Consider the following 16,490-nt stretch of genomic DNA (forward strand, 5'->3'; position numbering starts at 1 on the left):
TTCTTTTTCAGGTAGATTGCCTATTTCCTCTTCATTTAATCTTGTAGGTTTTTACCTTGCTCTTTCATTTGTGACATATTTTTTTGCCATCTCTTTTTTTTTTTATGAGTGGGATTGTGTTCCTGTCTTACTGGTTGTTTGGCCTGAGCTTTCCGGCTCTGGTCGGCTATTGGGTAGAGCTGGGTCTTGGTGCTGAGATGAGGAACTCTGTGACCTCACTCAGATGAATATTCCCTGGGGTCTGAGGTTCTCTGTTAGTCCAGTGGTTCGGACTTGGAACTCCCACTGCAGGAACTTTCACCCGCCCCTGGGCTCGTGAACCAAGATCCTGCAAGCTGCCTGTGGTGGCAAAAAAAAAAAACAAACCCAAAAAAGCCAAGAACAATAACAAAGTAAAAAATAAAATTAGACTAGGAAACTAAGAGATATGTTAGGAAGAATATAAAAATAAAAATATAGATGAATCAACAACTGGGAGGTACAACAGTACCATAATAGTACAAAAGACAAGGGGGGCAGAAATAAAAGGGTGTGGGGGAAGGCCTTGGCTGTGGAGGGTGGAGCCTAAGCAAGGACCAGGTTTGGGTGGTGGGCGGGGCCAATGCTCAGGGCCCACAGGGCTGCAAAAGGCCCTAGGGGCTGTGGGGCATGGGACTTAGGCTCAAGGAACAGAAGGGGCTGAGGCGTGCCCCCACTCCTGGTCTCAGAGGGCAGGAACCTTACCTGGGAGCCCAGCATTCTTCCTGGGCTTGAGTGGGCATGGCAAACACCCTCCTCTCCTCTCCTGCTCCTCCAGTCTGGGAGGGCCCCTCCCGCCTACCTCTCCTGATCTCCCTGGCCTTCCTCCTATGCCCCCAAGGACCCATGCAGCCTGGAGGGGAGTTTGGAGGGCAGGGGATCGGCCTGGGAGCTCAGTAGGCTCCCTGGCCCTGAGTGGGTGGGGCAGTCGCCCTCTGCTCCTCTCCTGCTCTTCCCAGAGAGCCCCTCCCACCTGCCTCTCCTGATCTCCCCAGCCTCAGGGGCACTGATCCTGTGTGGCCTCCACTTCTCCTCCCTCCTCAGTCCCCCTACGTCCTACTGGTTCACTTTGGGGTTCCTCCCTTATCCTTGGGTGTCAGAGTCCCCCATTAGCGGCCAGCAGGCGCCCTAGTTGTGGGGAGATGCTAATTCCATGTCTTCCCACACTGCCATCTTGACCCAGCCTCTAGTTTTTTTGATAAATTTTTTTTATCAAGGTAAGGAAATGCCCTTCTATTTCTAGAGTTATTATTTCTAGAGTTGAGAGAGTACTTTATATATTCTAGATATAAATCCTTTATCAGATATGTGATTTGCAAATATTTTCTCCCATTCTGTTCGTTGTTTTTCACTTTATTTTTAGTGTCCTTTGAAGCTCAGAAATTTTAATTTTTAAGACCATTTTATCTGTTATATATTTTGTCACTTATGCTTTTGGTGTCATATCTAAGCATCCATTGCCTAACCAAGGCAAGGAATATTTACTTTTGTAGTTTCTTCTAAGAGTTTTATCACTTGTAGCTCTTAAATTTAGGCCTTTTATCAATTTTTAGTTAATTTTTGCATATATTGTAAGGGAAGGGTTCAGTTTCTCTCTTTTGTACCTAGATATCCAGTTGCCTTAGCACCATTCGTTGAAAAGAGTATTCTTTCCTTTCTTTGAGTTGGCTATCCTGGGCCCTTGAATTTCCACATGAATCACAGGATTAGTTTGTCAATGAGAGAAATATCCAGCTGGGATTTTTTATAGAGAGTGAGTTGAATCTGTAGATCAGTTTGGAGAGTATGGTCATCTTAACAATATTTTGTTTTCCAATCCATGTAAATGGGATATCCTTTCATTTTTTTAGGCTATCTTTAATTTCTCTCTTCAATGTTTTCTAGTTTTCATGGTTTAAATTTAATACTTGTTTCATTAAATTTATTTTAAAATACTTTTTCTTTTTGATACTAATGTAAATTGAATTGTTTTATTATTTTTATCTTGGGATTTTTCACTTCTGGTTTTAGATATACAATTTATTTTTATTTTATTTTAACCTCCAAACTTGCTAAACTCACTTATTAGTTCTAGCAGTTTTTTGTGGATTTCTTTGAATTTCTGTGTATAAAATCATGTCATCTGCAAATAATGAGACTTCTACTTCTTCCTTTCCAATTTAGATGCATTTAATTTTATGGTCTTGCCCATTTTCCTTCTTATAATCTCTAATACAAAGTTGAATAAAAGTGACAAGAGCAAAAATCCTTGTCTTATTCCTGATCTTAGAGGGGGAACATTTAATCTTTTACCATTAAGTATGATGTTAGCTCTGGGTTTTTTTTTTTTTTTTTTTCTTTTTTGTATATATCCTTTGTATTAGGTTTCTATGGCTGCTGTAACAAATTACCACAAACTGTGTAGCTTAAAGCAATGGAAAGATATTCTCTCACAGGTCTGGAGGCCAGAAATCCAAAATTAACGTGTGACTACGGCCATGCCCCCTCCAGAAATGCTAGGGGAAATTCCTTTCCTTGCCTCTTCCAGCTTTGGCTGTCAGTATTCCTGGAGTTGTGGCTGAATCATTCCAGTTGCCTCCACAGTTACATTACCTTCTCCTCTTCTGTGTGTCTCTTATAAGGACACTTGTCATTGGATTAGGTCCACTGGATAATCCAAGATGAGTTCCTTATCTCAAGATCCTTAATTAAATTACATCTGAAAAGACTCTTTTTCCAAATAAGGTAACATTCACAGGTTCTGGAGATTAGGACATGGATCCATCTTTTGTGGTGGTGCACCATTCAGCCATACCAGATTGAGGAAGTTACCTTCTATCTCTATTTTGTTGGGTGCTTTTTATCGTGAAAGGGTGTTGGATTTTTTTCTAGGCTCTAGCTGCATCTATTGGGTATATATGCAGAAGTGGGATTGCTGGATCATATTATAGTTCTTGGTAGTTCAATTTTTAATTTTTTCTGGAATGTTCATACTGTTTTCCAAGTTGACCATACCAATTTCCATTCCCACCAATAGTATAGAAGGGTTCCCTTTTCTTCACATTCTTGCAAACACTTATCTTTTTAAAATTAAATTAATTAATTATTTTAAATTGAAATAAAACTGACATAAAACATTGTATTAGTTTTAGGTGTACAACATAATGAATTGTTATATGTATATATTGTAAAATGATTACAACAGTTTAGTTACCACCCATCACATACATAGTTATGAATTATTTCTTTCTTGTAATGAGAACTTTTAAGTACTTAACAACTTTCAAACATAATACAATATTGTTAACTATAATCACTGTGCTGTATATTACATTCCCAGGACTTATTTGTCTTAAAACTGGAAGTTTGTGCCTTTTGACCACATTTACTCATTTCACCCACCTTCTACCACCTGACTTTGGTGGCCACCAATCTATTCTCTGTATCTATACGTTCATTTAAAAACATTTTTAGATATTGCATATTTGTGAGGTCATACAGTATTTGCCTTTCTCTGTCTGACTTATTTCACTTAGTGTAATGCCCTCAAGGTCCATCTATGTTGTTGCAAATGGCAGGATTTCCTTTTTTTTTAAATGGCTGAATAATATTCCCCTTTGTATATATATCTTTATCCATTCATCCATTGATGGACACTCAGGTTGTATCCATGTCTTAGTTATTGTAAATAATGCTGCAATGAAGATGGGGATGCAGATATCTTTTTGAGATAGCTATTTTGTTTCCTTTGGATAAATACTCAGAAGTGGAATTGCTGGATAATTTGGTAGTTCTAAATTTGTAATTAGATTTGTAATTTGTAATTGTAATTCTAAATTGGTTTTTGAGGAACCTTTGTACTGTTTTCCACAGTGGTTGTACCAATTTATATTCCCATCAACAGTGCACAAGGGTTCCCTTTTCTCCACATCCTCACCAATACTTATTTCCTGTGTTTTTGATAATAGCCATTCCAACAGCTGTGTGTATGCATGTGAGGTGATACCTCATTGTGGTTTTGATTTGCATTTCCTTGTTGAGTGATGTTGAGCACTTTTTCATGTACCTGTTGGCCCTCTGTTTGTCTTCTTTGGAAAAATGTCTGTTCAGATCCTCTGCCCATCTTAAAATTCAATTGTTCTTTTTTTCTGTTGAGTTACATGAGTTTTTAATATATTTTGGAGATGCAATTTTCTCCATCACACAAAGCCAGGCCTGATACTGAGAGCGTCTTATTTATTTTCCCCAGAGCAGTGCCTGAAGTGTTCAAGGTTATGCACACTCTTCCATGGCAACAGAGTTGAGCCGGTTATATGTGTGTGCTCATTCATGACCTGCAGAAGCTAAAGTGTGCTGTCTGCAGGGGTGTGTATGGGGTGCGGGCTACGTGGGGGAGGGATTTATGGATTGTTGAGAGCATGGGTGTGCTAGTTGAGGTGAATCTACAGGTAATACACTCTATGAAGTTTATGGGTGGGCCTCTCGGTAGAGTTCATGAGGTAGTTAGTAGAAACATTAGCCCTGTTGGGTTTTTTACCCTGGTTGCCGTGAGCCCCCTTTTCCCTCCCCTGCCCATCCTGTCATTGTTTTGGAATGGGTGAGAAAGAAGTGGGCTTCTTGGGCATCATCCTGCTTGGCCATGGAAGCTAGGCAGTTACTAGGTTCTCACTTTCCCCCCTGGGAGAAAAAGCAGATTGAATGAGTTTCTCTTGGCAGTGAGCTGTTGCCTTGGGGGTGGGGGTGATGTGGTAAAGTGAAACTGTTCTTACCCTCTTCAGTCCTGTTCTTGGAATTTTTGCTCCAAGTGGTGCTAGGACTTCTCTGCTGGGCACCTACAAAGGTACTCCTGTCTCTGAGTAGTTGACAAAATCAGTGCTTCTGTGGGAGGATGAAGGCAGTGTCGACTGAAAAAAAAATGCACAACCTAAAAGTTGAGAGTTATGTTTTATTTGGTGGAGAAATCTGAGGACTTAAGCCTGTGACATAGCATCTCGGATAACTCTGAGAGACTGCTCCAAAGAGGCAAGCAGGAGCCAGGTATATAGCAGTTTTTGCAACAAAGACCAGGTAGTCAGAACATCAAAAGATTGCTGTTAATTAAAGAAAACCAGGGCTTCCCTGGTGGCGCAGTGGTTGAGAGTCCGCCTGCTGATGCAGCGGACATGGGTTTGTGCCCCGGTCCGGGAAGATCGTACATGTCACAGAGCGGCTGGGCCTGTGAGCCATGGCTGTTGAGCCTGCACGTCCGGAGCCTCCGCAACGGGAGAGGCCCACATACTGCAAAAAAAGAAAACCAGATATCTCAAGTTAAGGAATTTAGTGCTTTTCTGTGTTTGGAAAGATGCAAAGTCTAGGCTCATTGAGATCATTCCTTTGATATGCACCTCAGCTATCTGGGGCCAGTATCCTGTGCTTCTCATCCTGAGTCTCCTCAGGGTGCACTGTCCTGGGTGGCTGCAGTGGAGCGCATTCTGTTTCCATTCTGAGTTCTCTCAGGGCTCACTGTCATGGCTGCAGTGTGATGGCTCAATGGCTGCAACTTCATTTGTTTACCATACGGCAGGCAATATTTTTTATTCATAGTAGGAAACTTATTCCTACGTCTTGCTGTTGTCTCTCCCTGTATCCTCGTATTCTGACATTAAAAAATTTAACACTTTTCATATGCCATCCCGTTGCCTTCTGGCCTTTATTGTTTCTAATGAGAAGTCAGCTATTTATCTTATTGGGGTTCTCTTGTGTGGGAAGAAACTTCTTTCTCCTGCTGCTTTAAAGATTTTACCCTTGGCCTTCAGTATTTTTACTATTGTATTTCTGACTGTGGCTCTTTCTGTATTTTTTCCTACTTGAAGTTTGTTGATCTTCTTGGATGTGTATGCTAATGTTTTTCATCAAATTTAGGAAGTTGTCAGCCATTATTTCTTGAAAAGTCTTCTACCTCTTCCTCCTCTGCCCTAGTATTCCCAGTAAATGTATGTTGCTGCTGTTAATGGTGTTCTACATTTCTCATAGACTCTGTTCATTTTCCTCTCTGTTTTCTGAATTGCAGGATCTCTATTGATTTATCTGCTCGTTCACTGATTTCTTTTCTTGCTGCTTGCTGAAATATACTGTTGAGCTTCTCTACTAAATTTTAAAATTTCAATATTACACTTTTCAACTCCAAATTTTCCCTTTTTTGTTATTTCTCTTTGCTAATGTTTTATATTTGATAAGGTGTTGTCATATTTTCCTTTACTTCTTTAAACATTGTATTCTTTAAGTCTTTGACTATATTTATAATAGCTGCTTTAAAGTCTTTTTTGTTTCATCTGACATCTGGGTTCTCTTAAAGGTAGTTTTGTTGCTTGCTTTTATTCCTGTGTATGGGTCACACTTTCCTATTTCATTGCATGCCATAATTTTCCCTGAAAACCAGACATTTTAGATAATATATTGTAGCAACTCTGGATCCTGACTTTTCCTTCCTCTCTGGGGCTGTTGTAATTTTATTTGTTTAGTAACTTGGCTGAACTCTTTTCGAGAAGTCTGTTTCTTCTTCCAAATGCGTCCTCTGATGTTCCTCCTCAGATGGTACAGCCTGGGTATGTACACAGTCACCCTGGGATGATAGTAATTTTAGCAGAGCTCTTTGACTTTTTCCTCTGAGCTCTTTGTTAAGCTTTCTGCCTCTGTTTGTATCAAACTCACCTGGTAGCCTCCACTAATTGCCAACTGATAGTTCTATTATTTTCTTTTTTTTTTTTTTTTTTGCGGTACGTGGGCCTCTCACTGTTGTGACCTCTCCCGTTGCAGAGCACAGGCTCCGGACGCGCAGGCTAAGTGGCCATGGCTCATGGGCCTAGCCGCTCCGCGGCATGTGGGATCTTCCCGGACCAGGGCACGAACCTGTGTCCCCTGCATCGGCAGGCGGACTCTCAATCACTGCGCCACCAGGGAAGCCCCAGTTCTATTATTTTCAACAATGCTCTGGGGGCATAAATTGCCCCACAGTCTGAATTCCATTTCAAACCTTTTTCAGGGGTAGTCTTTGAGGCCAGTCTTTGAGGTTCTGACCCCAGTAAGGCTCTTATTAGCTGTCTTTTCCCCTGGTTCTCTCTGATAAACTTCTAGCTTGTCTATGTTTTAGCTTATTGTTCTCATGTAGCTATCTCTTAATTGCTTACAACCACTACTTCCATTGTTTTCGAGTGCCCTTAAGGCTTGAAGTTTGCCACCTTGTACCAAATAAAGTCAAGTTCCCTTGAGACCTTTGGGGCTCTCCTTTTCTTAGGCTGCCTCTCCTTTTCTTAGGCTGTCTCTCCCTCTGGGAGAAAACCTCTATGCCACTGCTTTGGAAATATAGGTGGGGTTTGTAGCCTGTTCTTTCATTGAACCACTGTGTTACGTGCAGAGAACTGGATGGGTATGGTAGCCTTTGCGCTTCTCAGCTTGCCTCTTTTATCTTGGAACTGCTGCCCTATGAATTAGGAGTGAAGACTTTTTGGCCCTCTTGTTCTTAATCTCTGAGGCCTGGTGTATAGCTTTCACCCTGTGGGTGGTGGCGAGGTAGAGAATGAGGACTCGGACCTCGCATGCTTTCTCCTTGAATAGAACTTCTGCCACTAAGAGTTCGGGGGCCTGAGAAATATTGGCAGTCTGTTACTCCTGGTTGTATATTAATGGTCTGGACTAGGAGCTGAGGGATGAAGGAGCATAGTCTTCTTGACTTGACCAGCCTGTGGTTGAACAGCCTTGCCTAACTGGTTGTGTATGTGTGGGGAGGTGGCGGTGATGAGAAGAATGGGAGTTGGTAATGAGTCAAATATCGTGGACTGTTGCTGTTATTTATTTATTTATTTATTTATTTGCGATATGTGGGCCTCTCACTGTTGCGGCCTCTCCCGTTGCAGAGCACAGGCTCCGGATGCGCAGGCTCAGTGGCCATGGCTCACGGGCCCAGCCGCTCCACGGCACGTGGGATCTTCCCCGACCGGGGCACGAACCCGTGTTCCCTGCATCGGCAGGCGGACTCTCAACCACTGCGGCACCAGGGAAGCCCTGTTGCTGTTCTTAATGGAATTTAGTCGATATTCTTTTTTTGTTTGTTTTGTTTTGTTTTGCGGTACACGGGCCTCTCACTGTTGTGGCCTCTCCCGTTGCGGAGCACAGGCTCCGGACGCGCAGGCTCAGCGGCCATGGCTCACGGGCCCAGCCGCTCTGCGGCATGTGGGATCCTCCTGGACCGGGGCACGAACCCGTGTCCCCTGCATTGGCAGGCGGACTCTCAACCACTGCGACACCAGGGAAGCCATAGTATATATTCTTGAGCAAATATTTCTTTATTTGTTGTTGCTCTTGGCAACATTTTTGAGATCCAAATTTTTTTTTTTTTAATTTTTACCAATTATAGTTCTTTCCCTGGGGAGACTGTTTATGGAACTCCTTATATTGACATTCTGGAAGTGAATTCCATATTCTTTAAGCATTAATTGGTATTATAATCTATAGCTTTTGAGATACTGTATGTACCTTACTAAGTATACTATACATACTATGTTTACATGTTGATTCTTTGTACCAGGGATTTATTTATAGAGTATTTATAAAATATTGATTCACATTGTCATGAACCTTGATTATATATATATCAGTGAATTCAAGTAAAATATAATTGTGAGCATATATTTGTAGTATTTCTCTCATAATTACGCTTTAATTAAAAGAAGATTTAATTTAATTTGAATGTTTCTCAAAAACGCAATGTGATTTTCAATTATACACAATATGGGTATATCTCAAAAATAATCTTAAGCAACAGGACATACATACAAATTAATAAAAACTATGTGGTTCCATTTTGTAAAGTACAAAGGCAGCAATAGAAATATTTGCTGTTAGACTCAGAATAGTGGTAATTTTTATTTTTTGATCTTAGTACTGGTTACTTAGTTGTGTTCATCTTGTGAAAATTCATTGAGTGTTAGACTTATGATGTGTGCACTTTCATGTATGTTACATTTAAAAAGTTAGAAAGCATATTATGCGATCCGTATGAGCCATGTAGTCTTAACTGAGTATTGTTCAGAGTAAATTTATTATATTTAACTTTATATTTACTTTGGTATTTAAAACTGATGATAATTTGGTCCTCTAGTTTAAAGGAGACTTGTTTCCTACTTATATAAATGAAAACAAAATTTCAAAATATATATTATTATAAAATCATTAACAATTATGTTTAATATTGTGTTTCCTGAAAGCATTTTAAGGTACTATGAATCTCAGAATATTTTTTAAAATATTGAAATTTAGAGGCCATTTATAAGTTGTTGAAAACACTAAAGCATGTTTTTTCACAATTCCAAGGAAAAATCTATATGCAAATTAGATCCTTTCTGTAATATATATAAAATCAGGGAGATCTTTTTATCCTTTGTAATACATTTTTAAATTTTATCCTGTAGGACTATTTTGAAAGAAAGTGGGTTTGCCAGATACCTTCATTCAGCTGTTCTTATCAATGGAGCTATGCTTATTTTTGGAGGAAATACCCATAATGACACTTCCTTGAGTAACGGTGCAAAATGTTTTTCTGCCGATTTCCTGGCATATGACATAGGTATGTATCTGTTAGGACTCTGCAAAGTAGGAAATACCAGAAATTTTTCATGTAGATATTCTCAAATACATTACTTGATAGCATGTGTATATGTCATTTTAGAGAGAGAAATTCAGTGACAGATTATGAACGGAATTCTCTCCAGTTTCAGCATAGTAGTCGTATAGGGCAGGAGAAGAGATGAACTGAAGTGAGTCAGTGGTGGAGGCAGGGGAATTGAGAAATCTGGGTTTGAATGTCTTTATGAAGGCTTTTATGTATTGTATACCTACATGAGCACTTTATCAGTCTATTTTGTTTGACTATTACCATATTAGTTTTGCTAATGGATAAATGGAGCACTAGCAAGTTTACATTACAAAGAGTAGGAATGCAGACACTTTAGATTTAGTGGGGATGAGCAAAGATGCATTTAAATTAAACTCATCAGATATACTTACTCCATAGAGGAAACTGATAGAATTAGAGAAAGGAATATAGAGATAGAAAAGCTAAATAAATAATATTTGGGGACAAAATGGAAACCCGGAACATATCTAGGAATGGAAGTAACTAAAGAAGAATCTTTACCAGGGAACCTAAAAATACAGTACATCTATACAACTCAATTTTAATTATGCTATCCTTAGTCCTATCAATTTCTGAATAGTAAATGAATATATTTTTTGAATACTAAATTTAGCTACTTGGTTGACCACTGTAGTGAAAAAATTTCTTCTCTATATATCATGCTATAGATAAAACATAGCTGATATTTTAAATCTTTAGCAGTACTTAAGAGGACCTTTTATTGTGTAAAGTACAATAATAAACCAATTTTAAGCTATTAAGAAACATTTTGATAAATAAAAATAAAAGAGACCAAAGAATAGCACATTTAGTAGATGTAAGAAGTATCCTTTCACCTTTGAACATCATAAAGGCACATAGTCTACTTTGGAAAATTATTTCAAGTGGCAGCATATAAAGAAAATTATGACTATTAATAAGCACTTTGATCTCTAAACTATTGTAAGCTTGTTTGGAAGGAAATTCCTAGTAATAAAGTTAGGCATGCTTTTTAAATTCTATGACTATCTGTCTGTGAGTAATCATTGAAAAGAATCCACTGTCTTCAGGATTTTTAGATCCTAAATAATTAAATATTTACCTTTTGAAATAATAATTTGAAGTTATGATTCATGATGAAAATGGGATTATCTTGGCTTTCAGAAGGCTTTTAAATCAGTGCCTGAGATCCAGAAAATCGGTTAAATGGAGTAGTGAATCTAGGCTGGCTTATTCTGATCTTTCATTGCCAGGTTGGCACTGTCAACATATTATTTTGCTATGGTGATGACACAGTATGCTTATTTCTCTGGAGGTGGATGAACATTTTGTTTTTCTTCTAGGAATAAAAATCCTAGGAAAAGTGTAGAATTTTGTTGTAATTGTTAAAAAGCCATGAAGTGAGATTTTGAGCTTTTGAAAAAGATCTTCAAGGAGCTTCCACCCAATTTCTCTATTTTAACGAGGAAATTAATGTTGAGCTGTTTTGTAGCTCACATATTGGGAATTTATTTTTATTTCTTCCATATTGTTCAAGATTACCATATTTTAGGTTTTATGCATCCAAAAAGTTTACCAAGGTGAAAAACATTAGAGTTGTTAGTTTTTCAGAGAGAGAGAGAGAGAGAGAGAGCAAGCTCTCAGATTATCATTATTCTAACTGCTACTCTTTATTAAGTGTCTTCTAAGAGCTAGGTACTTTACTAAGAGCTTTATTTACAATATCTGTAACCTCTCTAATAACCTTGTAACAAGGTGTTAATAAACACATTTTCAGATTATTAAGCACAAGAGTAAAAGGAATTTGCCCAAAGCCCTACAGGTGGTAGATCAAGCTTTTTTAACTCCTGAAGTGGTAGTCTTTCCTCTTGACTACACTGTGCTGTTTAGTGGGGTCCATTGTATGCTCTTCATTTTCGCAACAAATTACCAGACACTTTATGTTTTGTAAGGTTTCTTAATGCTGTGGAAAGATAGAAGCAAATATCAGTTTCGTTTTTCAAACAAGTTGTTCAAATTGGAGGAAGAATAACATAGTTTAAACAGTGTTGTATTTTAACATAGGATTTTGTTTTCCCTGTGCTAACAACTAAAAACAAAAAAACATAAAGCAGTAAATCAATACAGGATAAAGGTGTGTTGTTTTACCTTATTTGATTATTTCTATGCAGTTCCCAGTAAAGCCCCCCCTCCCCCAATCTGTATTTACTCTCCTGGGTTTGTAGCATCAAATGCTGAAATATTTTCCTGGGAAAATTATTTTTCTTATTTCAGAAAATGTCTTCCAAAATAATTGCTTTCCTTATGAAGTATATTTTTGTGGAAATAAAATATAACCATTGTATATGAACCCAACTGAAAATAGATCCTCTTGGGGGAAAAAAAGTTGTGTTGCTAGTTTTTCTCTTTTGTACAGTACACTGGGACTTTTATGGCATATTTAACTGGAATGCACCTGAAGATTTAGCTGATTGTGTTCTGTGATGTTTAAACAATAAAAATATGTATGCTAATACTAATTTTTCATTGCTCCAAAATGTACTATTTCAACCCTACTGCCATAGTAAATTTTATATAGCCAATATCATTAATCTTTGAGGACATAACCTTGCCTTCCCAGTTCTCATTATACTATACATGATCGATGTAGAAGGCATATAATGGTGATTTTCAAACATGGCTGTACCTTGGCATTCCCTTTGAAGGTTGACTGGAGAAAAATCAGACCTCTATAATCTGATCCTCTTAGATCAGGCACTGGGTATTTATATTTTTAAAAAGTGACTCAAGTGCAACTGATAATAGAGCCAGGACTGGTGAATAAGACTGGATGGACTGTAACGTATACAATGATACGTTACTTAAAGTTCTAGTTTGTAAAGCTAGCTTGAAGACATTTCAAACCTGAAAATTTTATTAGTGTATATTTTGTTATTGCTAGTGGTATCATTATTGCACCTGATTCAAGATTAAAGTGATCTTTCTGGTAAAGATAGCCTTCTAGTATATAATGAGACTAAAGATGCAGTGGAAAAGCATGTCTCACTGAGTTGATCTCAGGTTATTAGACATATTTATACTTTTAAACTGTTTGGCTGTGGAAAGTAGTGTCATAAAAGTTTTCTAGGGTCAGTGGGAAAAAAGGAATCAAGTAGTCTGTATATTTTTCACATCTCTTTAGTAAACCACCAATCTTTTTGGTGGTTTGACTGAAGATATCAACATTTACAAATGAGAGGTTTTCCTGAATTGAAACATACCTTAAAATTGAATTGAATCTTGAGACAGTATTTCAGAATCATCAAATTAATAGCTATTATAGAATTTTCAGTAGGCCTAACATATAGTTATGATACTTTTAATTACAAATGGTAGTTATTCTTCTTCAATAAGAAAATTTACCTAAGGGTAAGAGAATGTACAAGATGAAAGATAACTCTGAGATACATTGATCATAATTTTTTTTCCTCAAAAATATAGTGGAGTCATGAAAATGTAATTTGTTGAGTTAGATTATTTCAGAATAGGATAGGGAGTCAGATTTATATCAGAAATATATCGTGCAGAAAGCAAAACACCTAAACTTCAAATCAAATCAAGTCAAAATAATATTATAATAGAATCTAAAAAACAGATTTCCTGCGTATGACAGTTTTACTTATGACATTAACTTCTTGGTAGGCAATTATTTAAAAGGAAACTCAATAAAAAGAAAAGTACTTAATTCCATATTTGCAGAAGTAATACTATTTTAATTGGTAATGTATAATAATCATTTTAAACACAGTGGAGTTGTAGTTCAGTATACCCTTAAAAATCACTTAACTAGTTTATGAAACATAGTGTACATGTTTTTGTACAACCCTGTAGAGTGATACGTGTGTGTGTGTGTGTGACTACACACACACACACACACACAGTAAATGGATACAATTTTGTAAGGCACATAATTTCATTAAAAATCATATTCAAATTAAAACATCTAATTATTTAATTCTTTGGAACAATCCAGCAAAACTATAAAATTTCAAACTTGCTCGCTCTTCATGTTTATAATTATTTTTATTTTCTGGAGTTTATTTTATGTGTCCCTCTCTTTGTTTATCAGTATTTCGCTCTGCGCTCTGTTAACTCCTTAGGGCTCTTCCTTGACAAAAGCAGTACCCCTTGCCCTGCCACCTGAAAGAACCCATTTGTTTCTTTGTCTGTAAGAAAAACTCTTAAAATCATCATACCCTTTTTTCAATGAATTTAGCCAACTGTTGACTGTTTTAAGCTTTACTGTATCCTTTGCTCAAGGTTCTCTTTTTCTTTCTATAATAAACTATTGTGTAGAAGAAATAGTAGTTTCTTTTCTTTAAAAAAGAGGCCAGTAAGTAAGGGAAAAAGTGACCTTTCGTTTTGTGAAAAGGGAGAACTAACATTCGCCGAAAGCTTCCTATAATGTTTTGCACTTTACATATGCTTTATGATGTAATTCTCATAACATCTGTGTAGTGTGTACTATTATATTCATTCATACAGGAAGAAACTGTGATTTAGCATGATTAAACCCAAACTTGCATAGGTTGTAGGATGGTGTATTCTGAATTTGAACCCAAGTCTAAGTTCAAAAATCTTTTGATTCTACCACTGTACTATATATTGATGTTTTCCTGATTTAACAGGAAAAAAATTTGAAAGATCTTTAATTGGGAAAAAAGGCATATAATATTTGTTAATGTAGCATGACACTCAAGAAAATTAGTTTTATCAGTATATTTAAGCAGTGACCTCAAGGTAGAGAATCAAGAAGAGTAACGAACAATGAATCTCTCTTAGTAGATCTATAATCATTTTGAGAGATTGTTTTGAATACAAAAATTGCTAAATAAAGATTCTTGAAATAGAACATACACTGAAAGAAAAGTGTTTAAATGTCTCAACAAAACCTCTGGGAAAGAAGGTAGGGAAAACAGTCATGAATATAGAATCAAACATCTAAAATAAAATATTAGCAAATAGAATTCAGCAGTTTCAAAATTATAATAAACTATGACCAAGTAGGAATTATTCTAGGATTTCAAGTATGATTCATTATCAGGGAATCTATAAATATAATTTATTACCTCAAGACTATTTATTGAAGCCAACAGGAAATAACACTGTATGTTAAAACATGATAAAATCATTTCATTTAAGATTGATTGTCAAATAGTGATGCCCACTTTACTTGGCAGAGGGTAGGAAGCTAAATAAATATTTATGGAATGAATGCCAGAGGACAAAATCCTGAGAGAAACTGTGGGTAGCAAAAGTGTGCACCTTTTAGAATAGTAAGATAAATTTTTACCTGGGGGAGGGGGACCCAGTGAAACATCAGGATTTCAGGGGTAGATGAAAAAAGATTTTTGGCAACATCCAGAAATTTGGTTTTCTATTACATAAGTATCCAAATGGTTAGTAAAAGTTTTTCTTTGTATTCATCTAGTTTTGAGTCTTATACCTACAACATATGTGCTCTTTTTAATGAATTTCAAATATGCTATTAAGACTGAGTTATGAACTGGTGTTTCAAATGGAATATTAAAAGAATTTTTAAAATGTGTCTTTAAAGTATTATAGATGCATATTTTCATGGAAGAATATGAATATTTGCAGAAAAATTAGCCAAGTGCATGTGCATTTTTCACCTGTACTATTTTATGCATAATTGATAAAATAAACCTGTCTCTAAATTTCAGCATATGTTTTTAATGTAATTATGTTGTCTCTCATATGTGAATAGTCCTAACAGCACAGTATTCTGATTGCTGAGATCTGTGTTTGAGAGAATAGTAACTCTAATTTCTTGATCTTATGTTTATTGAGTGTATAAGGTTTTAAAATAAATATTTAGTGCCTTGTAGTACAGATTTTTTTAAAAGTCTATATTCTAGAGAGTATATTTTACTTTGGTCTTTATTGCTGTGTGGCTTTTCTGTCGGTATGGGATGGTATTTCTGTCAGTTTTCATGATGTCAGTAACTTTGGAATTTGCTTTAGTTTGTCTAGCCTTGAACTGTTTGTGAAGTGATAATGACATGAGTGTTCTGGAAATATATTTTCTTCTTGGCAAAAAATATGATTATAGATTGCAGTCAGACATTAATAATGTAAGAGACTTTATATTGTAAGAATGGAAAGAGACTATGTGTAAACAAATTACATTAATTTAATACTGAGCTTTAAGGCATTTGATACCTTCTACATTTTACAGGAAAACTAACCTGTGTTTTACAGAGAATCCTGATCAAGAATTTGAAAACTCAGCAACAGAATTTATCTAGCCCAACATTCTGTTTAGTCATTATTGAAAAAGCTGCAAGGGATAAGTGGAAAGTGTATTTGCTGCAACTGCTCATATGTTTTTCTCTTCTCATTCTGTTGAAAAATCCTGGCAGGTGGGCAGATATCAGCAGGCATGAAATGTCCCTATAGTTGCAAAAGTTGCATACCTCAACTAGCTTTTCATAAGCTTGAAAGTTAAATTCTCTTCTTCCTAAACAATTTTGTGAGTTGAAAACAATTTGCCAGCTATTTTAAGACACTGTAGAGGAATATTCACACTTACTGTATTGTATCAGTCAGTACAGGTTATGTTAGACTGAGGTAACAAACAATCCTGTCACAGTTCTCTGAAAAGCAAACTCTGAGACAGAGTTTAGTGTTGAGGGTACTTATTAGGTCCTTGGATTGAACACGTGTAAAAGGGAGGGGAAGAAGGAGGATTGGGCGAAAAGTAAAAGTCAAGCAGACTTAACATCCTCAGCCAACTCCAGGACAACTCTGGAGTTGAAATGCCCCTCAGAGTTGTCGCTCTTTA

General features: G+C 36.8%; 1 protein-coding gene across 1 annotated transcript in view; it reads left to right on the forward strand.

Annotated features, from left to right (window-relative positions):
• The window catches only part of ATRNL1 (attractin like 1), a 679,297-nt gene that overhangs the window by 104,293 nt on the left and 558,514 nt on the right, over positions 1–16,490 (forward strand). The window contains exon 10 of the mRNA XM_060125653.1: positions 9,444–9,598. Coding sequence (XP_059981636.1) covers positions 9,444–9,598 — 155 coding nt within the window. The remainder of the gene's footprint in view (positions 1–9,443; positions 9,599–16,490) is intronic.

Source organism: Lagenorhynchus albirostris, chromosome 16, assembly GCF_949774975.1.
Source record: "Lagenorhynchus albirostris chromosome 16, mLagAlb1.1, whole genome shotgun sequence".
NCBI classification, from domain to species: domain Eukaryota; kingdom Metazoa; phylum Chordata; class Mammalia; order Artiodactyla; family Delphinidae; genus Lagenorhynchus; species Lagenorhynchus albirostris.